A 27,753-nucleotide genomic window follows, 5' to 3' on the forward strand; every position below is an offset into this window, starting at 1 on the left:
AACGCTAAATTCAGTTCCTCTACGTCCTTTTTTAAGATCATATGCACTTGCCTCCTATGAGACACGACATGTTTCAGCAACGGAGATTTGCATCCAAAAAGAACCTTCTTTATTGTAGATACGATTTGACCATGACGCGCTAACTCTCGCTCCAGCACTTCATCTCTAACAAAAGGTGGCACGTTAGAAAGTATCACTTTTTTCGCCGGATTCATAAGCGGAAATACCTGCGTCTGTGTTTCCCGCAACACCACACCCGTCTCGACTATTTTATTCACCTTTTCAATAGAATCTAAGAATATCACTACAGCGCTATTCATCCTTGAGGCTGATTTGATGCTATCATACCCAATGATAGCACCCACTGCAAGACTACATTCTTCTACTGAACAGCCAGCCGCGGCTGGAATCTTCACTCCATTCCTTCGACTAAGTCTTTCATACTCCAAACCTCCACGAGTGGCCATTTCCACCCGCCCCCCCCGCTGGTTGTGCCCTCGCGACAAACAAAACAACCTCAAACTATCCCACCACCCCTATACTTTCTTATTAATATTTAGAAAAAATACCCTTAAACCAACTAAACTAATCAATATATATATATTTACATACCAACACCCAATAGAGTGAAAAGAAATCCAGTCGCTCTCACAATCACTCCTGCTTGACGACTCACTCCCAGCATGCACTCCGAAGAGAGAGAGAGAGAGAGAGAGAGAGAGAGAGAGAGAGAGAGAGAGAGAGAGAGAGAGAGAGAGAGAGAGAGAGAGAGAGAGAGAGAGAGAGAGAGAGAGAGAGAGAGAGAGAGAGAGAGAGAGAGAGAGAGAGAGAGAGAGAGAGAGAGAAGGCCATAAAGAGAAGCTAAAGTGTGTGTACTTTAAGCTGGACATAGAAGTCGCCCCTTACCACAGATCTTGGATCCAACCCCAACCTGAACCATTTTGGGGGGGGTGAAAATATATCTGACCATGAAAAGCTGGGCAGGGGCAACTGTGCTTCGAATTTTGTTTAGTTGAGGGGCAGGGGCTGGCTAAGGGTGTGTTCGAAATGGCCCCCTAATCCCTATGTAGTAGGGAATACTAATAGGCTCCCATTTGAGACGCAGCCTGCGTGTGTATAGTCTGAAGGCAGGGCTGAGGTGGGTGCTCTCACCACGGAGTTGTACTGCGTCTCACAGTAGGATCTTACTGTGAACTCCATGTCCTCTTCCTCCTTTTCTTTGGCGGGCTCGGGCTCTTCCTCCTCCTTCTCCTGCAGGTAGGTGTCCTGGTCTTGAGGCATGTACGACATCTCATCCTTGTTCTTAAACTCCAGACTCAGGATGGACGGAGGCAGCAGCAGGCCCAAGATCACCTGGGCAGGGGGGTGGAGTTAGACACATGGAGGTGCAATACACACAAACAGATACAGTGACGCTGCTTCAAAAGTTGTCACGTGGTACGACGTTGGGAGAGTTATGGTCATATTGCGTGGGTCCACTGCATGTCAGTGTTTTCGCCGATCAAGTGTCAAACTTGTTCCTTTCCATTCTTACCAAAGCAAATGTTATGAATACCCAAAGTACTATGGTAAATTCCTCACATCTTGCAACTTTGATATTAAAAGTTGCTCAAATGTCTTGTTGAACCAGTCGATCTGTATAAAGACACAGGTGCACACGCACAGAAGCATGCGCACACACACATCCACGCCACACACACACTCACAAATACACACATGCACGCAGACACACAGGCACCACCATTCGTATCCCACATGTCCATATTATTACGGAGCCCGTCACTGTGAAATTGCATAATGCTATGGCTGACGTGCAGTGAGATAGTTTGCGTGTTTGATGCAGTGGAGACGAGCGAGCTTATCTGAGATTCAATTAAAAAGGCATTAGTCCAGACAGCTAGAGATGGTTAGAGTAGCAGAGAAATGAGAAGAACACACAGCCAGGGGATAAAGGATATAATCAAGCTGTTAACACCTCCACTACATTAAAGTCAGACAAAAGGGGGAAGAGGGGGATGAGGGGCGTGAGAGAGGGGTATTAGGGAGTGGAATGTAAAGGCAAGTGTCGTTAAACTGTAGAGGGAGATATCTGTTTCAGGTCTGCGGCAGCAGGCCAGAGTCGTATTCCTTAGTGCACACCGTAGAAAAACATTTTGCAACAAAATACGAAAACAAGCGTTTCTCATTGGACAAGTTCAGGCAGTGCCTTCCTGTTTCAGTCTGTTTTCTTCCGTCTGGTGCCTAGTGAATACAACCCAGACAGGGAGGTGTGTGTGGTGGGGCTTTATGGGTCATGAGTGTGTCTGTTTATCAACCAGCTCTATACTGCACCTGGATTCATCCTTGATCCTCCTTACACACAACCACCCAGCGGCCCCATGCACAGCTACTCAAAATAAGAAATGACTGTGCCCTTTCATGACCTAAGCAGGTGTATGCTGTCAAACCTCAGCCAACTCACTGGCTAACCTACTTGCCTGGGCTGAGTAATAGCACAAACCTTTACAGTGTAACTGTAGGTGCGTAAATCAACATGAACAGTGTTAGGAATGGTCAAGCGACAGCTCAAATCTGGGATATCATTAGCCATTATGCCCAGGGGGTCAAACAGGGTAATTGCAACACGTTTTGCCAGCTGGGTATGGTAATGCTTCACCTTCAATTAAAATCTACAGTAGTCTACAATAAAATCTACTTCCATAAGTATGTCTGTCAGTCAGTCAGTCAATCAGTCAGATGGTCAACCTCTGAAACCCCATGTGTGACCCCAGGCCCTTCTGACCTTTATCCCAGAGTTCTTGCGCATGCGCAGGCGTCCCATCCACATGTCAGTGAGCAGCATCTGGCTGCAGGTGTGGGCGATGAAGTCACGGTGCTTGGCGGCCACGGCCAGCTGCAGGCAGGTAGCATTACTCCAGTTCTTCAGCTCATAGGTCAGCAACTTCATGGCCATCTGCTCGTCCTGCTTGTATGACTGGTCCAGCAGCTCCACAGCCAACTGTCCAAACTCTCTGAAACACACACATAGGATGTCACACAGTGATTGTTTGAGATGAACTACGCTACATTGCAGTTTGACATATAAACATAATTAAGTGTTATACCATGGCATTGTTAAATACCCCTTTCTGATTGGCTTGAAGGGCATTCTAGAGTGTGCATTATTTCCCTATAACGCACAGTATATTTGCGCGGTAGAATTCAATGTCTATAGTTTTTTTTACAAGTTTTGTTCGAGTTGCTTTTGAATGTGAAAGTCGAATTGAAAACAGTATTGGTATTGTTGAATTCTTTTTTTTAATAGTAAGCTAGGACTGATGGTTTGATTAGCTAAACTAGCACGTCTGTTTGTTTGGATACCACAGCAACTACTGTAGCTATCTAGTAAACTTGCTAGCTGCTTTTTAAAATACATTTTACATTTATTTTATTTTATCTTTATTTACTTCAGTGGACGTTGAACACATTTCTACCAGCAAATGAACACATTTCTAGTGGCAATTATGTTAAATTATAGCCATGGTATGATTTGAATATGTTGGTAACCTGTTGTATCATACAGCACCAACATTAAAGCACAAACATTAAAATTCCATTACATACCCATATAAGCGTTCCGAGAGAGATGCTAACAGAGCATTCACAGTCTATTTTCTAGGCTGTGCCTCTTATATCATGGAAAGTTTTGCTACACACACGGAAATGCACATATACAAACACGCACACACACACGCACACACACACGCAAACACAAAGGCTTTATGTACACACACTAGTCAAAGGATTAAGATAAGACTTCAACAGCAAGCTGGTCAAAATCTCTGTGGAAAATACAAATCAAATGGGTTTGCACTTGGCAGAAAGAGTGGTGTCAGGGCTTTGAGGAGTATGGCAGTATGTGTTTGGCTGTGTGTGTGGCACCTGGGAGTTCTTTCCTATAACCAACTTCCAACATTTCCATAACAGTCTTTTTAATTGAGCAAGAACAAACACACACACTTTCATCCCACACACATGCCATTAGCTAAACTACATGTGTGTCATTAGCTAGAGTATGTGTGTTGGTATTATTAGTTGCATTTATGTATGGCGGTCCTATGAGATCTGTGTGTTATCTAAAGCAGGTCACGATGTGAGGAGGAGTGTGGATGCTGCTCCATTGCAGATTCCCAGCTCAACTTTAATCATTCAGAAGAAAACTTTCCATAAGAGGCACAGCCTAGAAAATAGACTGCGAGCGCTCTGTTAGCATCTCTCTCGGAACGCTTATATTGATGTGTAATGGAATTTTAATGTTTGTGCTTTTTTATAACTATTTTCTGTGTTCTATCTATGTGCTGTTCTATAAACCAATTTCTATGTTCATGCAAGTGGCTGAACAAATCCTCACTATCAGCAGCTGCAATTTGGCAGTACGCTCAGACCTTGTTTTGAGAACGAACTAAAGATATCTCAGTTTCAAGGTCTCAGCTTAGAGAGAAGAAGCCTCGTGAGGTATTGGTCTGTCACATGTTATGAACCAGTATTGGTCAGTCACATGAATGAAACAAAACAGTAATTATTAATTAATTATGCTAAATCATGCAAATATAACTTGTCTGTGTATAGCCATATTGTCTCGATCGTCGTAATGTGAAAGAGAGGAGGACCAAGGCGCAGCGTGAAATGAACACATATTTAATTAACGAAGACGAAGAACACTTTACAAACTTAAACAAAACAACAAACCGACGAACGTGAAGCTATATAAACATTAAGTGCAGACACAGGCAACTTAGACATAGACATAGACAATCACCCACAAACTACCTAATGACTATGGTTGCCTAAATAGGGCTCCCAATCAGAGACAACGATAGACAGCTGTCTCTAATTGAGAACCAATCTAGGCAACCATAGACATACATACACCTAGACCAGGGGTGTCAAACTCATTTCGCATCGTGGGCCACATACGGCCTAGGGAGATGTCAAGTGGGCCGGACCATTAAAATTATACCATACTCTGCTATAAATAACCAAAATATCATGTCTTTCCTTTGTTTTGGTGTAAAGAAGCACAAGAACATTAGGAAAATATTGAAATTTAATGAACTATCCTTTTACAAAACATTTCATGAAACACCTCATATTTCCTTAGACAAATGTGCAATTTACTTTTATCATTCACAAATATGCATTGCAACTGATCCCACTGATTGTACAAAGGCACAAAACTTTAATTGGTACTGAAAAATATAGTAATGCACTTTAAGATTAAATGAGACTTTTAAAGAAAGGAATTTTTAAACCACTTACACATACGCATATAAAATCTAAATGTAATCCCTGCGTACACCTTACAAACTAAGGAGAGTGATTTTAAATGTGTAATGAAGAAAGTGTTCGCCTGTCCTGTAAATCTGTAAACTTCATACATGAAACATACATACACATACAATACATACTGAAAATGTATGGAGTTGTATGAACAGTAGAATTCCATCACACAACTTTTGTTTTGAAGCTGCTGACTAACATTAAAGTGCACATTTTTTAAATCACCACAGTAAGGATTCATCTTCACAGAGCTGTATTCTTTCAATGCAAACAGTATCTAAGGCAGCATTTTAAAGGTGTTAGTCTAGTCTGGACTTGTATTTTTCTTTGAAAATTCTACACTCCTTATCTACTTTTCTCCGTTTGGATAACGACATTTTGGCTAATGAGGGTGTAGCGGAGAGGTAGAGACCAAGGTATTAACAACGTCGTAACAAGCAGCAGATGGCGCATTGATACCGTCTGCTGTTTTCAGTCTGTCTCAGTGATGCGGCTTGTCTTCTACTCTGATGGAAAGAGTGCGCCCCTTAGCGGATAATCCATGAATTGCAGCGAATTAAAAATATTAATTCCATGTCTTTTATGCATTTTTTCCACTTTCAAATTATCCTGCGGGCCTGATCGAACCTCCTTGGGGGCCGGTTCCGGCCCGCGGGCCGTATGTTTGACACCCCTGACCTAGACTAAACACTGCCCCATAAACATACAAAAAACCCTAGACAATACAAAACACATACATCCCCCATGTCACACCCTGACCTAACTAAAACAATAAAGAAAACAAAGATAACTAAGGCCAGGGCGTGACACATATATAAGACAACTGCTGGGACTGCCCAGACAGAGCTCCTGATTGACATGTGTACTATGGTGCATTGAGTTGGTTGGAACCTCTCCAGCATGCTGACAAATAAACAGTGATTAATTTAAGATTGACTTTGAGTGTCCCTGTGTAAGAATTTCCATGACAATTTGGCGTCACGAACTGGATTATGGATTCTGCCTGCGGAGCTTTCCAGTGGGGGTCTGTGAGGAAAACCGGTGTCACATTTTATGAAGCGTGATAGACATTCCGGTCTGACCAAAAGAGGACGAGGACCCAATCAGAGCAGACCCTTGCTATGAGCTGCCCAGGAGGAGACACATCATCTGCGAACAATTGACGGTAACTGATTTCAGTAAGTCAATGTAAATGAACCTGTATAAACATTTTTTAAATATATACAACCAATCAAAAAGTACATAAAGATGTAGAAGCAGGGTACCACTAGCCTACAAAATAACACAAGGTGTTTTTGAATTCGGGTTGTTATTTACATTTATGGGGAACGGCAAGACTATAGAGCCATAGCATTTATGCAATTATAAACTATTGATACTATGATGCTGAGGGACTGTAGATGCTGAGGGACTATAGATGCTGTAGGGACCATAGATGCTATAACTATAGGGACTATGGTGCTCAGGGACTACAGATGCTCAGGGATCATGGATACTGTAGAGACTATGGCGACTGTAGAGACTATAGAGGAACGGTTGAAGATACATATGACGTGGAAGAAGGCTAGAGCGAGGGCAAGTAACGGTACCATGTCCCGCTGACAGCTGTCTGTAGGCATTTATAAGAGAAATGTCTACGTGGTCTGCAGCCACTGGTAGAGAATAGCATACGGTACACTCCGTGCTATTTTATATGCATAGTGAAGATACATATGGTGCATAGCAAGTAACAACAAGAGAGACATCATTGACAATGCACGGGGTAATGAGGAGATTACCAAGTGTGTTTGGGAATAGTACGAAGTGAATGTGGATGTGAAAGTTGTGTGATTGTGAGATATGGGATAATAAGCTGAACGATTGATATTTGGATAACAAGAGCTGATTGGCATTTGGATAATAAATTATTTAAATTATTACTAATAAGATTGGAATTTGACATTAGGATAATTAGCTGATTGAAATGTTGATAATAAGAGGATTGAAATTAAGCTATTGAGTGAATCAGAGCTGTCAGGGGACTAGCTTACATGTGAAAGAGGTGAATGAATGCCACAACCAGTTCTGTGTGAGCTGAGTTTTCCAGTTCTGTGTGAGCGGATCTGTTACGTTATCTAGGGGTCTGTCCAACACCGCCATTGGATCTACAGGTAGAGGATAACATGTCTCAGAAATCATATACATAACATGTCTCAGCAGATAACATGTCTCGTTAGTAACGAGGATAACATGTCTCTGAGATTGACATTTTAGATTATATGAGGATAATGGAGTTTGATGTATAACGTTATTATGTATGGAGACATGAAAGAAGAGAGAACTATTTCCAAAAACGCTAACTTCTCTAGGATAGGAGGCAGCAAATTCACTATTGGATAAATAGCGTGCCCAATTTCAACTTCCTTCTACTCATCCCCAGAATATAAGATATGCATATTATTAGTAGATTTGGATAGAAAACACTGAAGTTTCTAAAACTGTTTGAATCATATCTGTAAGTATAACAGAACTTATGTAGCAGGCAAAACCCAGAGGACTAACCATTTCAAAAAAAAAATTTTTTAAGTCACTGTCTATTCAATGAGCTTTCATTGGGAAGCCAGATTTCTAATCACTCTGTTCTCAGTTCCTACTGCTTCCACTGGATGTCACCAGTCTTAGGAAATAGGTTGAGGTTATTCATTTGTGAAATGAAGAAGAAGGCCATCAGGAAGCAGTGTAACGTCATGTGTATTGTTTGAGAGTTGCGCAATGCTAAAAAAAGTAGCGTTAGTTTGTTGATCTCCTGTATTGAAAACAGATAGACCCGTCTTCAATTTGATCGATTATTAACGTTTACAAATACCTTAAGTTGTATTACAAAAGTACTTTGAAATGTTTTGGCAAAGTTTAGAGGTAATTTTTGAGATATTTTGTAGTGACTTTGCGCAAATTGGAAGCTGTTTTTTTCTGGATCAACCGCGCCAAATAAATGGACAATTTGGATATATATGGACGGAATTAATCGAACAAAAGGACCATTTGTGATGTTTATGGGACATATTGGAGTGCCAACAAAAGAATCTCGTCAAAGGTAATGCATGTTTTATATTTTATATCTGCGTTTTGAGTAGCGCCGGCAGGGTTGAAATATGCTACTCTCTCTTTGTTGACATTGTGCTATCATCAGATAATAGCATCTTATGCTTTTGCCGAAAAGCCTTTTTGAAATCTGACATGGTGGCTGGATTCACAACGAGTGTAGCTTTAATTTGGTATCTTACATGTGTGATTTAATGAAAGTTTGATTTTATATCATTTTCTTGAATTTGGCGCTCTACATTTTCCCTGGCTATTGGCCAAGTGGGGCGGTAGCGTCCCACATATCCTAGAGAAGTTTTAAATAGAACTAGTGTAAACATCAAACCCCTGTATGAATAGAACACTAGTCGAGGGGAGGAATTTGCGATGTAACACAAATGTATAATGGGTTACTAAAGTTAAAGTAACATAATATTGAGTATAATGGGTTACTATGATGATCTGATGAAGTAAGAATAGAATAATAATAATAATATACGACCTGCACACCCACACGTAGACGTAAGTAAGTGGTGAAAAAAGTATTCTGAGGAATGTTCAGAATGGTCCCTTTATGGGTCATTTGAGGTATGATAAGGTTAAAGCGTTGTATGGGACTTGACTTTCCCCTAACCAATAAAACTATAAAAAGAAAGGTAGAAGATTTCCTCCAGCCTGGTAATGCATTTTGAAATAAGTCCATACCTTGTTAAATAGAACCAATGATTTTCTGTATTCACCTACTCAACAGTTTAATTAAAGTGTTAGGTAGAGACTTATTATGGACAGAGCAGGCCATCTACTGGGGACTGAGATAGTGCCAACCAAGTTGATACATATTGATCCCTCCAAAGCATTACATATGAATCTTAAAATAATTCACATTTAATAAATATTGAAGCAGAAAGTGAATATCCAATAGAGATTGGTAATAACAATATAGAGTAACTTTTTGAAGGTATACACACTGAAATCAAACAGGCTGTGAGAAACACAGTGGGGAAATTAGGGACAGTTTGTACATAATTGTATGTCAATGCAACAGGTGAAAACAATTAAGATTACAAGAGAAGTGTTTACTTTAGAAGGTGCCCAACTCAGCTTTACGGGACACCGTATCATCTGATATGTCTGAAGTATAAATGTGTCTGAAGTATAGTTCTGTATACACAACGGTTTATTGAGACTTCCTACCCAAGAAGCAGTAAACTCAATTAATGATTACAACATTTTAGGACTGATGTTTATTTTCTTTATTCCAGGACTGATGGAATGTTCGCTACCAAGGATTTTTTTTCATGTTTATCAATGATTCTCCCTTTGAAAGGCTTCATGAAGCAAGGCCTTGGGAGAGCAGTTAAAAGTGCCCGGATCAAGCTGTTAAGGGACCTCCCAAATTAAGCAAGGCCTGGCCATTTTGTTTGTCTTTTACCCTACAATTTTTACCACACACACATGCCAGTACCCACACACAACCCACCTGTTTATGAATATTTGTTAGTGGTTAATATTCTGTTTGATTTAGAAGTGTGGTGTTTTTTCACGGGTTAGAAAGGATGCTGTACTCAGATGATCGTTTCTATTGTCAGAGTCTTGGTTGCACACATGTAAATTGTCTTGATTAGAAGAAATGTACTGAAAAACCCAATGTAAACCTAATACACAACATGTTTGAAATATCTTTAAATAATGTCTGATGTACAGGAAAACAAACACTCACTTAATAGGGCTGACAGACCTCTGACCTCTGTTCTGACTTCCTGGTGAGGCCTGATCACCCTCATTTATTTTTTATATTTTTTATTTTACCTTTATTTAACCAGGTAGGCCAGTTGAGAACAAGATCTCATTTACAACTGCGACCTGGCCAAGATAAAGCATAGCAGTGCGACAAAAACAACAACACAGAGTTACAAATAAACAAACGTACAGTCAATAACACAAAAGAAAAGAAAAATAGAAAGATATATGTACAGTGTGTGCAAATGTAGAAGAGTAAGGAGGTAGGCAATAAATAAACCATAGAGGCGAAAATAATTACAATTTAGCATTAATACTGGAGTGATATATGTGCAGATGTTGATGTGCAAGTAGAGATACTGAGGTGCAAAAGAGCAAGAGGGTAAGTGATAATATGGGGATGAGGTGTGCTATTTACGGATTGGCTGTGTACAGGTACAGTGATTGGTAAGATGCTCTGACAGCTGATGCTTAAAGTTAGAGAGGGAGATATACAGTTGAAGTCGGAAGTTTACATACACTTAGGTTGGAGTCATTAAAACTAGTTTTTAAACCACTCCACAAATGTCTTGTTAACAAACTATAGTTTTGGCAAGTCGGTTAGGACATCTACTAAGTAATTTTTCAAACAATTGATTACAGACAGATTATTTCACTTATCATTCACTGTATCACAATTCCAGTGGGTCAGAAGTTTACATACATTATGTTTACATGTGCCTTTAACTTCTTTGGGGTAGGAGGCAGTATTTTCACGTCCGGATGAAAAGCGTGCCCAGAGTAAACTGCCTGCTACTCAGGCCCAGATGCTAGGATATGCATATTAGTATTAGTATATTTGGATAGAAAACACTCAGAAGTTTCTAAAACTGTTTGAATGATGTCTGTGAGTATAACAGAACTCATATGGCAGGCGAAAACCTGAGAAAAATCCAACCAGGAAGTGGGAAATCTGAGGTTTGTAGTTTTTCAACTATTTGCTTATCCAAGATACAGTGGAAATGGGGTCATATTGCACTTCCCAAGGCTTCCACTAGATGTCAACAGTCTTTGGAACCTTGTTTGAGGCTTCTACTGTGAAGTGGGGGCGAATGAGAGGGGATTGAGTAAGGTCTCTCCCAGAGTGCCATGAGATGACCACGCACGTTCACGTGAGAGTTAGCTTGCGTTCCATTGCATTTATGAAGACAAAGGAATTCTCCGGTTGGAACATTATTGAAGATTTATGTTAAAAACATCCTAAAGATTGATTCTATACATCGTTTGACATGTTTCTACGGACTGTAACTGAACTTTTTGACTTTTCGTCTGGACCTAGTGATCGCGCCTCATGAATTTGGATTACTGGGCTAAACGCGCGAACAAAAAGGAGATATTCGGACATAAATGATGGACTTCATCGAACAAAACAAACATTTATTGTGGAACTGGGATTCCTGGGAGTGCATTCTGATGAAGATCATCAAAGGTAAGTGAATATTTATAATGCTATTTCTGGCTTCTGTTGACTCCACAACATGGCGGATATCTGTACGGCTTGATTTTGTGTCTGAGCGCTGTACTCAGATTATTGCATGGTGTGCTTTTTCCGTAAAGTTTTTTTGAAATCTGACACAGCAGTTGCATTAAGGAGAAGTGGATCTAAAATGCCATACATAACAGTTGTATCTTTTAGCAATGTTTATTATGAGTATTTCTGTAAATTGATGTGGCTCTCTGCAAAATCACCGGATGTTTTGGAACTACTGAACATAACGCGCCAATGTAAACTGAGATTTTTGGATATAAATATGAACTTTATCGAACAAAACATACATGTATTGTGTAACATGAAGTCCTATGAGTGTCATCTGACGAAGATCATCAAAGGTTAGTGATTCATTTTATCTCTATTTCTGCTTTTTGTGACCCCCCTCTTTGGCTGGAAAAATGGCTGTGTTTTTTGTGACTAGGTACTGACCTAACATAATCGCATGGTATGCTTTTGTCGTAAAGCCTTTTTGAAATCGGACACTGTGGTGGGATTAACAACAAGTTTATCTTTAAAATGGTATATAATATATGTACAGTATGTTTGAGGAATTTTAATTATGAGATTTCTGTTGTTTGAATTTGGCGCCCTGCACTTTCACTGGATGTTGGTCAGGTGGGACGTTAGCGTCCCACGTACCCTAGAGAGGTTAAACAGCTTGGAAAATACCAGAAAATGATGTCATGGCTTTAGAAGCTTCTGATCGGCTAATTGACATCAGTCGAGTCAATTGGAGGTGTACCTGTGGATGTATTTCAAGGCCTACCTTCAAACTCAGTGCCTCTTTGCTTGACATCATGGGAAAATCAAAAGAAATCAGCCAAGACCTCAGAAAAAAATTTGTAGACCTCCACAAGTCTGGTTCATCCTTGGGAACCATTTCCAAATGCCTGAAGGTACCACGTTCGTCTGTACAAACAATAGTACGCAAGTATAAACACCATGGGACCATGCAGCCATCATACCGCTCAGGAAGGAGACGCATTTTGTCTCCTAGAGATGAACGTACTGTGCTGCGAAAAGTGCAAATCAATCCCAGAACAAGAGCAAAGGACCTTGTGAAGATGCTGGAGGAAACAGCTACAAAAGTATCTATATCCACAGTAAAACGAGTCCTATATCGACATAACCTGAAAGGCCGCTCAGCAAGGACGAATCCATTGCTCCAAAACCACCATAAAAAGCCAGACTACCATTTGCGACTGCACAATTTTGGGATAAATATCCTCTAGTCTGACCTGCTTGACCATAATGACCATCGTTATGTTTGGAGGAAAAAGGGGGAGGTTTGCAAGCCGAAGAACACCATCCCAACCGTGAAGCACGGGGGTGGCAGCATCATGTTGTGGGGGTGCTTTGGCGCAGGACGGACTGGTGCAGTTCACAGAATAGATGGCATCATGAGGGATGAAAATTATGTGGATATATTGAAGCAAAATCTCAAGACATCAGTCAGGAAGTTACAGCTTGGTTGCAAATGGGTCTTCCAAATGAAAAATGACCCCAAGCATACTTCCAAAGTTGTGGCAAAATGGCTTAAGGACAACAATTCAAGGTATTGGAGTGGCCATCACAAAGCCCTGACCTCAATCCTACAGATTTATTTTTGGCAGAACTGAAAAAGTGTGTGTGAGCAAGGAGGCATACAAACCTGACTCAGTAACACCAGCTCTGTCAGGAAGAGTTGGCCAAAACTCACCCAACTTATTGTGGGAAGCTTGTGGAAGCCTACCTGAAATGTTTGACCCAAGTTAAACAATTTAAAGGCAATTCTACCAAATACTAATTGAGTATATGTAAACTTCTGACCCACTGGGAATCTGATGAAAGAAATAAAAGCTGAAATAAATCATTCTCTCTACTATTATTCTGACATTTCACATTCTTAAAATGAAGTGGTGATCCTAACTGACCTAAGACAGGGAATTTTTACTAGGATTAAATGTCAGCAATTATGAAAAGTGAGTTTGAATGTATTTGGCTTAGGTGTATGTAAACTTACGACTTCAACTGTAAGACTCCAGCTTCAGAGATTTTTGCAATTCGTTCCAGTCATTGGCAGCAGAGAACTGGAAGGAGAGGCGGCAGAAGGAGGTGTTGGCTTTGGGGATGACCAGTGCAATATACCTGCTGGAGTGCGTGCTACGGGTGGGTGTTGCTATGGTGACCAGTGAGCTGAGATAACACGAGGCTTTACCTAGCAAAGACTTATAGATGACCTGGAGCCAGTGTATTTGGCAACGGATATGTAGTGAGGGCCAGCCAACGAGAGCATACAGGTCGCAGTGGTGGGTAGTATATGGGGCTTTTGGTGACAAAAACGGATTTCATTGTGATAGAGTACATCCAGTTTGCTGAGTAGAGTGTTGAGGGCTATTTTGTAAACGACATCGCCGAAGTCAATGATAGGTAGGATAAACAGTTTTACGAGGGTATGTTTGGCGGCATGAGTGAAGGAGGCTTTGTTGCGAAATAGGAAGCCGATTCTAGATTTAATTTTGGATTGGAGATGCTTAATGTGAGTCTGGAAGGAGAGTTTACAGTCTAGCCAGACACCTAGGTGTTTGTAGTTATCCACATATTCTAGGTCAGAACCATCCAGGGTAGTGATGCTAGTCAGGTGGGAGGGTGCGTGCAGCAATCGGTTGAAGAGCATGCACCTAGTTTTACTAGCATTTAAGAGCAGTTGGAGGCCACGGAAGGAGAGTTGTATGGCGTTGAAGCTCGTTTGGCGGTTTGTTAGCACAGTGTCCAAAGAAGGGCCAGATGTATACAGAATGGTGTCGTCTGCGTAGAGGTGGATCAGAGAATCACCAGCAGCAAGAGCGACATAATGGATATTTACAGAGAAAAGAGTCGGCCCAAGAATTAAACCCTGTGGCATCCCCATAGAGACTGCCAGAGGTCCGGACAACAGGCCCTCCAATTTGACACACTGAACTGTATCTGAGAAGTAGTTGGTGAACCAGGCGAGGCAGTCATTTGAGAAACCAAGGCTATTGAGTCTGCCGATAAGAATGTGATGATTGACAGAGTCGAAAGCCTTGGCCAGGTTAATAAAGATGGCTGCACAGTACTGTCTTTTATCGATGGCGGTTATGATATAGTTTAGGACCTTGAGCGTGGCTGAGGTGTACCCATGACCAGCTGGAAACCAGATTGCATAGTGGAGAAGGTACGGTGGGATTCGAAATGGTCGGTGATCTGTTTATTTACTTGGCTTTCGAAGATTTTAGAAAGGCAGTGCAGGATGGATATAGGTCTATAACAGTTTGGGTCTAAGGTGTCTCCCCCTTTGAAGAGGGGGATGACCGCGGCAGCTTTCCAATCTTTGGGGATCTCAGACAATACGAAAGAGAGGTTGACCAGGCTAGTAATCGGCAGATAATTTTAGAAAGAGAGGGTCCAGATTGTCTAGCCCAGCTGATTTGTAGGGATTCAGATTTAGGGTCGGGGTTGCCAGGTGAAAAGCATGGCCAGCCATGGAAAAATGCTTATTGAAATGATCGATTATCGTAGATTTATCGGTGGTGACAGTGTTTCCTATCCTCAGTGCAGTGGGCAGCTGGGAGGAGGTGCTCTTATTCTTCATGGACTTTACATTGTCCCAAAACTTTTTGGAATTAGTGCTACGGGAAGCAACGTTCTGTTTGAAAAGCTTGCCTTAGCTTTCCTAACTAACTGAGTATATTGGTTCCTGACTATCAGCAGCTGCAATTTGGCAGTACGCCCAGACCTTGTTTTGAGAACGAACGAAAGATACCTCAATGTCTCAGCTTAGAGATGAGAAGCCTCGTGAGGTATTGGTCTGTCACATGTTATGAACCAATATTGGTCGGTCATATGAATGAAACAAAATGGTAATGATTAGGTAATTATGCTACATCATGCAAATATAACTTGTCTGTGTAAAAGACAACTGCTGGGACTGCCCAGGCAGAGCTCCTGATTGACATGTGCACTATGGTGCATTGAGTTGGTTGGAACCTCTCCAGAGTGCTGACAAATAAACACTTATTAATTTATGATTTACTTTGAGTGTCCCTTTGTAAGAATTTCTACGACAGGTGTATGGATGACTGTGTGTGTGTGTGTGTGTGTGTGTGTGTGTGTGTGTGTGTGTGTGTGTGTGTGTGTGTGTGTGTGTGTGTGTGTGTGTGTGTGTGTGTGTGTGTGTGTGTGTGTGTGTGTGTGTGTGTGTGTGTGTGCGCGTGTGCGCGTGTGGGTATGCAAATGTGTCTATGTGTGGCAAACTCTACAAACGATTACGTGTGATTGCTTGGCTGATTACATGTGTGTGTTTCTTTTCAGCTTTTTCTTCTTTTTTTTCTTCTTTTCAACATGTGTATGTGTCTTGTGGTCTATAGTACCTGGAGTTGTGGTTCAGCTCCTGTGAGATGTCGTCCACCATGTCGTTCTCGGAGGCCTCGTGGGCCATGGCCTTACACAGTTTACAGGCTACCAGGGCTTTGGCCATGGCCTCCTCCCCGTGCTGCCAGAAGAACAGCGCCATCTTCTGTCTCTTCATCAGCACGGCCCACACCAGCAGCTCGTGGAAGGGGAAGGGGAAGTGGTTGATCTCAGGGTCGTCCAGGTCAATGTCCACCTCCTCCTCCCGCTTACGTGTAGTCTTCTGGCGACTCCTCCGGATCGGCATGTCATCCTGCCTCAGGCCGCACAAGACGAGAGCAGAGACATGGATTCATGGGTTTTTGGATGTGATGCTCAGCCTTTGCCCATCGAGGGAGACAAACATACATTTAGAGAGAGTGTGATCATGTAATATATTTCACACTGGCTAAGGCCTTGGAGAGATGGATGAAGTACCATGGCATGAAAGTACTGAGAGTTGAGAACTGAGAAAAGGCCTTGGTGTTTAATGGCTGTCTGCTTGCTTAGGATATTCTGACATTTATTCCAATATTTATTCAGGTATTTCCATATTACTTCTATATCTCATTCAACTGATATCTAAACTCAGTTACACCAGCTCTGTCAGGAGGAATGGGCCAAAATTCACCCAACTTATTTTGGGAAGCTTGTGGAAGGCTACCCGAAACGGTTGACCCAAGTTAAACAATTTAAAGGCAATGCTACCAAATACTAATTGAGTGTATGTAAACTTCTGACCCACTGGGAATGTGATGAAAGAATTAAAAGTTTAAATAAATCCTTCTCTCTACTATTATTCTGACATTTCACATTCTTAAAATAAAGTGGTTATCCTAACTGACCTAAGACAGGGTATTTTTACTAGGATTAAATGTCAGGAAATGTGAAAAACTGAGTTTAAATGTATTTGCTAAGGTGTATGTAAACTTCCAACTTCAACTGTAAGTATTCAGACCCTTTGCTATGCGACTCGAAATTGAGCTCAGGTGAATCCTGTTTCCATTGATCAACATGGAGTTGTATCCACAACTTGATTGGAGTCCACTATAGTAAATTCAATTGATTGGACATCATTTGGAAAGGTACACACCTGTCTATATAAGGTCCCACAGTTGACAGTGCATGTCAGAGCAAAAATCAAGCCATTAGGTCAAAGGACATATCCGTAGAGCTCAGAGACAGGATTGTGTCAAGGCAAAGATCTGGTGAAGGGTACCAACACATTTATTAAGCATTGAAGGTCCCCAAGAACACCATGGCCTCCATCATTCTTAAATGGAAGAAGATTGGACCCACCAAGACTCTTCCTAGAGCTGGCCGCCTGGCCAAACTGAGCCTTGGTCAGGGAGGTGACCAAGAACCCGATGGTCACTCTGACAGAGCTCCAGAGTTCCTCTATGGAGATGGGAGAACCTTCCAGAAGGACAACCATCTCTGCAACACTAAACCAATCAGGCCTTTATGGTAGAGAGGCCAGACGGAAGCCACTCCTCAGTAAAAGGCACGACAGCCCACTTGGAGTTTGCCAAAAGGCACCTAAAGGACTCTCAGACCATGAGAAAAAATATTATCTGGTCTGGTGAAACCAAGATTAAACTATTTGGCCTGAATACCAAGCGTCACGTCTGGAGGAAACCTGGCACCATCCTTACGATGGTTGTTGTTATGTTTTTCAGCGGCAGGGACTGGAAGACTAGTCAGAATCGAGGCAAAGATGAACGTAGAAAAGTACAAAGAGATCCTTGATGAAAACCTGCTCCAGAGCGCTCAGGACCTCAGATTGGGGCAAAGGTTCACCCTCCAACAGGACAACAACCCTAAGCACACAGCCAAGACAATGCACGAGTGGCTCCGGGACAAGTCTCTAAATGTCCTTGAGTGGCCCAGCCGGAGCCAGAGTCTCTGGGGAGACAGCGACGGTCCCCATCAAACCTGACAGAGCTTGAGAGGATCTGCAGAGAAGAATGGGAGAAACTCCCCAAATACACGTGTGCCAAGCTTGTAGCATCATGCCCAAGAAGACTCGAGGCTGTAATCACTACCAAAGGTGCTGAGTAAATGGTCTAAATATTTATGTAAATGTGATATGTCCGTTTTTTTATTCCTAATACATTTGCTAAACATTTATAAAAACCTTGTTTTTGCTTTGTCATTATGGGGTATTGTGTGTAGATTGATGACGAACAAAAAACAACAATTGAATCCATTTTAGAATAAAAAAATATGGAAAGGTCAAGAGGTCTGAATACTTTCTGAATGCACTCTAGTAGTCCCCTTTAGTATCAAAGTTTAGTATTGAAGACCTTATAAGTAAGTACTAGGTACTTATTATACACATACCTACTGTAGTAACGACATATATGTGATATTATATTTATTTATTACCTTGCACTTACCACATACCTTCAAGTCACTTTCTTTCTAAGGACTTTGCCTTCATTTACCATAACTGTTTGTATTAAAAGGGCTGTAAAATGAAGTTGTGTCTGTTTCCAAGTAGATACAATGTAGTTACTTGTGAAATACCACCACATTGGATGATTCCATCCCATGAAGACAACAGTAAATATGTCTGTGATCTTACCCTGTTATCTCACTTACAGGGTAGATACAAGGTAAGAAGGCTTTAAAATGAAGCCATTGCTAATACCATGCAAACACCAGATACTTGCAGGTCAACTAACGCTCTTAATGATTTAGCCAAATTATTGTGTAGACACAAGTCATTTTCCTATAGTTACTAGGTATGTACAGTGCCTTCAGAAAGTATTCACAACCCCTTGACTTTTTCCACATTTTGTTGTGTTACACCCCGAATTTAAAATGTAATACATTGAGATTCTGTGACTGGGCTACACACAATACCCCATATGGTCAAAGTGGAATAATATTTTTAGAAATTTATACAAATTAATTAAAATTGAAAATCTGAAATATCTTGAGTCAATTATTATTCAACCTCTTTGTTTAGTCAAGCCTAAATAAGTTCAGGAGTAAAAATGTGCCTAACAAGTCACATAATAAGTTGTATGGACTCACTCTGTGAGCAATAATAGAGTTTAACAGAATTATGTGTTGTTGAAAAGTGTTGTTTCATGGTACCACCTTCACACTTGAAGGGTAGGTACACGGTAAGAGGGCTATAAGATTAAGGCGTTGCTAATAACATGTAAATACCAGTTACTTGCAGGTCAACTAACGCTCTTTAGGATTTAGTCAAATTATTGTGTAGACATTTTTTTAACCTTTATTTAACTAGGCAAGTCAGTTAAGAACGAATTATTATTTACAATGACAGCCTACCCCGGCAAAGCCCAAACCCGGACTACGCTGGGCCAATTGTGCGCCGCCCTATGGGACTCCCAATCACAGCCGGTTGTGATACAGCCTGGAATCGAACCAGGGGCGGTAGTGACACCTCTAGCACTGAGATGCAGTGCCTTAGATCGCTGCGCCACTCTGGAGCCCATAATGTACCACATCATTTTCTTGGAGTTACTAGGTATGTATGTTGTAACGGCTGTAAAATTAAGTGGGGTCTGATTCCAGGTAGATTCCAGGTAGATCCCACAAAGACCACAGCAAATCTGTCTGTGATATTACCCTGTTGTTACGTGATACTAGCTTCACACTTACATGGTTGGTACGGGATAAGAGGGCTGTAAAATGAAGCTGTTCATATCAAATGCCTTCACGTTTACTGCCGTGCAATAGAAAAGTGGGAACATTTCGAGTTTAATTAATGAAAATCAACAAGAGGTCAGTAGAAACACATTTGTATTAATGTACAATCATATAACCATACAAGTTAGCACCACAACAAAAGTGAACTGCATTTATATCTATGTAGAAACCAAACTGCCGGCTAAACACCATTCATTTGAATGGAAGGCTAATACGTTCATATATAGCAATCTTTTAATTCCGGTATGATAGTCAATATGTGTACTAACAGATGATGCCACTTTCAAGGCTATAAAAAGAAGGATGGCTATAGATTGTGGTGAGCTTGTACATCATTGGTGACATAAGAGATTTGGATATAATGATGAGATACCTACTGTATGTCTCCGCCCTAAAATGTATATATTTTTTGTCCATGTCTCTGGTGACATTGAAAAGTAGCTAGCTTAGTGTATTCATAGCAACACTAACAAGTCAAATCCGGGTAACATAATTTTGAAAATTTGTCACAGTAGAAACATTTTAAAAACACATACACATTTTTGTTGATATTTTCTCACAATGTAAGTATAATTGTGCATACTAATGCTATTTTGTGCACTATATGCAAGACAAAAAATAATGTTGATTTCGTATCAAATACATAGCGTTTTACTGCAGACTTTTACTTTGAAAACCAAATTCGAAAACTGGAGAGTTAAGTACATGCAGTGATTTATATCGGAATTATGTTTTTATATGTTTATTCTAGCGCCGACACTCTGCTGGCACGCTAGTTAATTTAAGCTAACGAATCGCTATTGTTATTGCATTGTGTGTTAGTATGCTAGCTAGCTTAATTTTCTAACTTAGCTTGTTTTTGTACAGATTGTATCTAGCTCTTTTGAGTGTTTAGATACTGTCTTGTTAGGAGATAATATGCTTGTGGAAATGTTTTATGTACGCATAGTTTGTGTATACTCGTTTAGTAAATTTGCAGCATTTCTTCTGTTAAGTGAAATAGACTGTTATCTTCCTTCTCATCTGCTTTGGCTAGTAATCTTCTAAGTTAGCTCATGATTGGAATGTAGGCCTAGTCATTCTAGTGAGCCTCCCTTCAGAGAACATCAACAAAGCCGCAATTTTAGGAGTTGAGAAATAAACGTAGTATCACTAGAAAGCTGGGATATAACTCTTTTTAAATGTAGCCATTAAAATATGTTTTTCCCTGCGATTGTAGCAAGAAACAGGCCTGATATTTGTTAATTATTAGAGACGCGAAGACGGTTAGACTTGGCTTTCCTTTCACGCCTCCCCTGAAACTCTCTGGTGCCCCCCTGGGGGGCGCACCTCACACTTTCCAAACCTCTGTTCTAATACAATGTGCTTCTACTTACCTCTGGTTGATTCTCAATAAATAAGCTTCACTCTGAGATGTGTGCTTGTCTTCATTGTGAAATGTTCACACTTTTAAATTGCACTGTAGTAAACTTGAAAGTATTTGGTATGTACATGGTAATATGAACAGCTTCATTTTATGGCCTTCTTACACCGTACCTACGCTGTAAGAGTGAAGGTGGTATCATGTAAAAAAATAAAAATAAAATAAAAAGGGTACGATCACAGACAGATTTGCTGTCATCTTCGTGGGATCTACCTGGAAACAGACAACACTTTCTTTTACAACATACAGTGCCTTCAGAAAGTATTCATACGCCTTGACTTATTCCACATTTGTTGTGTTACAGCCTGAATTCAAAATGGATTTAATAGATTTTATTCCTCACCCATCTACCCACAATTCCCCATATGTTTTTAGAAATTTTTGCTAATTTATTGAGAATGAAATACAGAAATATCTAATTTACATAAGTGTTCACACCCCTGAGTAAATACATGTTAGAATCACCTTTGGCAGCGATTACAGCAGTGAGTATTTTTGGATATTCTCTAAGAGCTTTGCACATCTTGATTGTCCAATCAATAAAAAAAAAATGTTTTTATTCTTCAAGCTTTGTCAAGTTGGTTGTTGATCATTGTCTTACCATAGATTTTCAAGCCGATGTAAGTCAAAATTGTAACAAGGCCACTCGGGAACACTCAATGTCATCTTGGTAAGTAACTCCAGTGTATATTTGGCCTTGTGTTTTATGTTATTGTCCTGCTGAAAGGGGAATTTGTCTCCAAGTGTCTGTTAGAAAGCAGACTGCACCAGGGTTTCCTCTAGGATTTTGCCTGCGTTTAGACCTATTCCATTTATTTTGATCCTAATAAATGCCCTATTCCTTGCTGATGACAAGCATACCCATAACATGATGCAGCCACCACCATGCTTGAAAATATGAAGAGTGTTATGTGATGTGTTGTGTTGAGTTTGCCCCAAACATAAATATTTGTATTCAGGATGCAAAGTTAATTTCTTTGCCACATTTCTTCAGGTTTTACTTTAGTTTCTTATTGCAAACAAGATGCCTGTTTTGGAACATTTTTATTCTGTACAGGCTTCTTTCTTTTCACTCTGTCATTTAGGTTAGTATTGTGGAGTAACTACAATGTTGTTGATCCATCCTCAGTTTTCTCCTATCACAGCCATTAGACTCTGCAACTGTTTTATTAAACACCATTGGCCTCATGGTGAAATCCCTGAGCAGTTTCATTCCTGTCTGGCAAATGAGGTAGGAAGGACGCATGTATTTTTGTAGTGACTGGGTATATTGATACCCCATCCAGCATGTAATTAATAACTTCATCATGCTCAAAGGGATATCCTCTCTTGGGTAGGGGGCAGTATTTTCACCTCTGGATGAAAAGCGTGCCCAAAGTAAACTGCCTGTTACTCAGGCCCAGAAGCTAGGATATGCATATACTTGGTAGATTCGGATAGAAAACATTCTGAAGTTTCTGAAACTGTTAAAATAATGTCTGTGATTATAACAGAACTGATATGGCAGGCGAAACCCCGAGGAGAAACCATCCAGGGGGGAAAACAAGTTAAGTCTTCTATGAGATACCCTTATTATTAGGAACCTGGTTGCAGTTCCTATGGCTTCCACTAGATGTCAACAGTCTTTAGAAATTGTTCAATGTTTTTCTTTCGAGAAATGAAGAAGTAGGGCTGTTCATTGTAAGTGTCACTCCAGGTGGATACTGTTTTGGTGCGTGTGAACTGGAGCGCGCTTCACGTTGTTTTTATGCTGTATTAGAAACAGTTTATTCCGCCTTAAATTTTTAGCGATTATTTACGTTTTAGGGTACCTGAGGTTGGATTAGGAACGTTGTTTGAAATGTTTGGGCCAAGTTTACAGGTATCTTATTAGATACATTGTAGGCATGTTGGGCGAGTTGAAAACAATGTATTTCTGAATCAAACGCGCCAAAGAAATTGACATTTTTGGGACATAAAGAAGGACATTATTGATTAAAAGGACCATTTGTGATGTTCCTGGGACAGTTTGGAGTGCCAACAGAAGAAGATCTTCAAAGGTAAGGCATTCATTATATCGGTATTTCTGACTTTTGCCTGGTTGAAATAGGATTTTCATGTGTTTGTACGCGGGGCGCTGTCCTCAGATAATAGCATCGTTTGCTTTCGCCGTAAAGCCTTTTTGAAATCTGACACAGTGGCTGGATTAACAAGTTAAGCTTTATTTTGATGTATAATACATATATTTTCAAGAATGTTAAATATTTGAATTTTGTATTTTTGAATTTCGCGCTCTACAATTTCACCGGATGTTGGCCAGATGGGACGTTACCGTCCCACCTGCCCATAAGAAGATATTCAATGTCTGCTTTTTTTACCCATCTACTATTAGGTGCCCTTCTTTGCAAGGCATTCGAAAACCTCCCTGATCTTTGTTGTTTAATCTGTGTTTCAAATTCACAGCTCGACTGAGGGACTTTACAGATAATTGTATGTGTGGAGTAAAGAGATGAGGTAGTCATTAAAAGAATTACGTTAAACACTATTATTGCACACAGAGTGAGTCCAGGCAACGTATTATGTGACTTATTAAGCAGATTTTTACTCCTGAAGTTATTTAAGCTTTCCATAAAAAAGAGGTTGAATCAAGACATTGCAGCTTTTCATTTTTTTATATTTGGAAACATTTTGAAAAACACTTTGACAAGGTGGGGTATTGTGTGTAGGCCAGTGACACAACATCTCCAGTTTAAATTCAGGCTGTAACACAACAAATGTGGAAAAAGTCACAGGGTGTGAATACTTTGTGAAGGCACTATACATACCTAGTAACTTCAGGAAAATGACTTAGTACATTATGTCTACACAATCATTTGACTAAATCATTTGTTGACCTGCAAGGATGTGGTATTTACATGGTATTAGCAACGGCTTCATTTTAAACCCCTTACTTTGTACCTACCCTGTAAGTGTGAAGGTGGTCCCATGAAACAATAGGGTAAGATCACAGACATATTTGCTGTTGTCTTCATGAGATGGAGTCATCCAATGTGGTGGTATTTCACAAGTAACTACGTTGTATCTACCTGGAAACAGACAACCTGGTTTTACAGTTTTACACTAATTAATTTAACCTTTTCTCAATAGGGGGGCGCCATTTCGACTTTGTAAAAGTTTGTTCCCAAATTAAACTGCCTCTTACTCAATTCTTGCTCGTACAATATGCATATTATTATTACTATTGGATAGAAAACACTCTCTAGTTTCTAAAACCGTTTGAATTATATCTGTGAGTAAAACAGAACTCATTTTGCAGCAAACTTCCTGTCAGGAAGTGAGAAATCTGAAATCGGGCACTCTGTTCCAGGGTCAGTTTATTAATTTGCATGTAATCTATGGGTCGACATGCACTGCATACGCCTTCCCCTAGATGTCAGTAAGCAGTGCGAATTGGAATGGAGTGTCTAGGTAGATCTGAGGCCATATATATGTATTGTGTAATATGATGTTATAGGACTGTCATCTGATGAAGTTTTGAGAAGGTTAGTGAAAAATGTTATATCTTTTGCTGGTTTATTCGCTATCGCTAACGTGCATGAATCAATGCTGCTGTGTGGTTGGCTATTGTAGTAAGCTAATATAATGCTATATTGTGTTTTCGCTGTAAAACACTTAACCTGTTGGGGATGAGGGCGCTGTTGTGGCTATTTATGCTAATCGTGTAATTTTTTGAAACGGCTTCCCACAAAGTTCTTGATCGTACAATATGCATATTATTATTATTATTGGATAGAAAACAGTCTATAGTTTCTATAGGAGTTGAAATTTTGTCTCTAAGTGGAACAGAGCCCATTCTACAGCAATTTCCCTGACATGGAGTCAGATTCCAGAAATTTTGGCCACTGTTCTGGAGTCAGTTAAAAGGGCACTGTTATTGCTATGACTATACGGACACTGCTTACGTCTTCCCCTGGATGTCTTTACGTGATGACGATTTGAATCGGGTCGATTGCGCGTTCACAGGCACTATAAATTAAAAAACCCTGAGGCTAGTCACTCTTTTGGAGCTGCGTCATGCGCATAGAGGGCACCGACCCGCACCTGTTCCAAGCATTAGTGGAGGGAGTAATATTACTCGGGTCATGTTTCTACTCGTTATGGGAGTTAAAAACATCATAAGGTAGTTAATTTAAAGCGTTTTATAGCAATTTATATCCGTTTAGTGCGATTTTGGGACATTTATTTCTGAAACGCTGTGAATTGCTGGGCACGCTTCCAGTTCATCCCGAACGCAGTTGGCATTTCCACATGGCAAGAGGACAGCTTTCCACCAAAAGACGATTGGACCCAAGAAAGGATCCTTTGCCCAAGATACCGATGGAAGAACAGCTCAAAGTAGGACATTTTTATTATGATAAATCGTGTTTCTGTCGAAAAGTGTTAGTGGCTTCGGACGCCATGTTTTTTGACGTAGCTTCGCTTGGCGCAAGCTGTATTGAAAAGTAAGGATAATTTAAAAAATGTAATTCCGCGATTGTATTAAGAATTAAATTGTCTATCAATCCCTGTCCACCCTATATTTTTTAGTCACGTTTATGAGTATTTATGTATAAGAGTAGATCACTGTCTAAGTGGCGCACAGACTTTTTCTGACCAGCTGAGCTACATTTCACATTGTCTAACCATGATTTTGGTGGCTAAATATAAACATTTTCGATCAAACTCTATATGGATTGTGTAATATGATGTTACAGGAGTGTCATCTGAAGAATTCTGAGAAGGTTAGTGAAAAAATTAATATATTTTGGCGATGTTTACTTTTATCGCTCACTTTGGCTAGAATCAATGCTGGGCTGCTATGTGCTATGTGCTATGCTAATATAACGATTTATTGTGTTTTCGCTGTAAGACACTTAGAAAATCTGAAATATTGTCTGTATTCACAGGATCTGTGTCTTTCGATTCGTGTATGCTGTGTATTTTTACGAAATGTTTGATGATTAGTAAGTAGGTAAACACGTTGCTCTAAGTAGTTTTTCTATTCCATTTGTGACGGTGGGTGCAATTGTAACCTATGCCATCTACCTGAAATATGCACTTTTTTCTAACAAAACCTATCCCATACCATAAATATGTTATCAGACTGTCATCTGATGAGTTTTTTTATTGGTTAGGGGCTATAAATATCTTAGTTTAGCCGAATTGGTGATAGCTACTGGTGTTGGTGGACAAATAAAAGATGGTGGATTATGCTAATGTGTTTTTAGGTAATAGATGTACATCTTTACATATTGTGTCTTCCCTGTAAAACATTTTAAAAATCGGACATGTTGACTGGATTCACAAGATCTGTGTCTTTCATTAGCTGTATTGGACTTTAATGTGTGAAAGTTAAATATTTAAAAAATATATTTTTTTTGAATTTCGCGGCACTGGTTTTTCAGTGGGGGTGGGGGGGGAGTGCCGCTAGCGCCACTCTCATCCTAGAGAGGTTAAGAAATCTGAAATATTGGCTGGATTCACAAGATGTTGGTCTTTCATTTGCTGTACGCTGTGTATTTTTCATAAATGTTTTATGATGAGTATTTAGGTAATTCACGTTGGTCTCTGTAGTTATTCTAGCTGCTTTGGTGAGATTTTGTGATGGTGGCTGCAATGTAAAACTATGATTTATACCTGAAATATGCACATTTTTTGAACAAAACATATGCTATACAATAAATATGTTATCAGACTGTCATCTGATGAAGTTGTTTCTTGGTTAGTGACTATTTATATCTTTATTTGGTCGAATTTGTGATAGCTACCTATGCAGTAAAAAAAATGGTGGAGAAAAAAAAGTTGGGTCTTTTGCTATCGTGGTTAGCTAATAGAAATACATCTTCCCTGTAAAACATTTTAAAAATCAGAAATGATGGCTGGATTCACAAGATGTGTATCTTTCATCTGGTGTCTTGGACTTGTGATTTCATGATATTTAGATGCTAGTATTTACTTGTGGCGCTATGCTAGGCTATGCTAGTCAGCTTTTTTACTGATGAGGGTGCTCCCGGATCCGGGATGAGTACCAAGTAAAAGTTAAGCATGTAGTACTTACTTACTTGGTTCCAGGTAATTACATTTGGGACTAAATTGTTAACATGTATTTACTTTTTGTTACTAGTTATTTACCTAGTTATTACCTAGTAAATATCGTGCTGTAAAATGAAGTGTTACCAGGCACTCATTATGCAAACCAGGGGAATACACCAAACTGTAACCAGATAATAACCATGTTGTAACCCAGACTCACCTCCATCCCCAGCAGTTTCAGGGCTTTGGGCTGGAAAGGTAACAAAAACATGGTTATTGAGAAATCAACACCGTCAAGGGGAATTCGTCACATAAAAAAAATATGCACACACATAAAGGAACACAGACAGACCCACTTCCACACACTCACAAGGCCAAGTGTTCAAATACAGAGAGAAATGCCATCGTGGTCTCAGAGCATTTCATATTATTCTGTCCTTAAAAGTGAAATACAGGATGATATGTTACGTTGTGTTTGGTATGTATTCATTTGTGGATCTCCATCATAAATGTTGTATGTAATGTTATGAATTACAATTTGTATGATACGTTA

The 27,753-nt window shown here is 40.0% G+C and overlaps 1 protein-coding gene across 4 annotated transcripts in view; it reads right to left on the reverse strand.

Moving 5' to 3' along the window:
• trpm3 (transient receptor potential cation channel, subfamily M, member 3) overlaps positions 1 to 27,753 on the reverse strand; it is a 245,231-nt gene that overhangs the window by 49,464 nt on the left and 168,014 nt on the right. For 2 of the 4 annotated variants that reach the window (XM_071353639.1, XM_071353637.1), the window contains exons 14-17: positions 27,421 to 27,450; positions 16,021 to 16,313; positions 2,783 to 3,011; positions 1,189 to 1,353 (exon numbers count right to left, since the gene is read on the reverse strand). In XM_071353639.1, the coding sequence (XP_071209740.1) occupies positions 1,189 to 1,353; positions 2,783 to 3,011; positions 16,021 to 16,313; positions 27,421 to 27,450 (717 nt within the window). Of the gene's footprint in view, positions 1 to 1,152; positions 1,354 to 2,782; positions 3,012 to 16,020; positions 16,314 to 27,420; positions 27,451 to 27,753 lie in introns of all 4 variants that reach the window. The other 2 variants (XM_071353638.1, XM_071353636.1) reach the window with 1 other exon arrangement.

This window comes from Salvelinus alpinus, chromosome 19 (genome assembly GCF_045679555.1).
Source record: "Salvelinus alpinus chromosome 19, SLU_Salpinus.1, whole genome shotgun sequence".
Taxonomy (NCBI): Eukaryota; Metazoa; Chordata; class Actinopteri; order Salmoniformes; family Salmonidae; genus Salvelinus; species Salvelinus alpinus.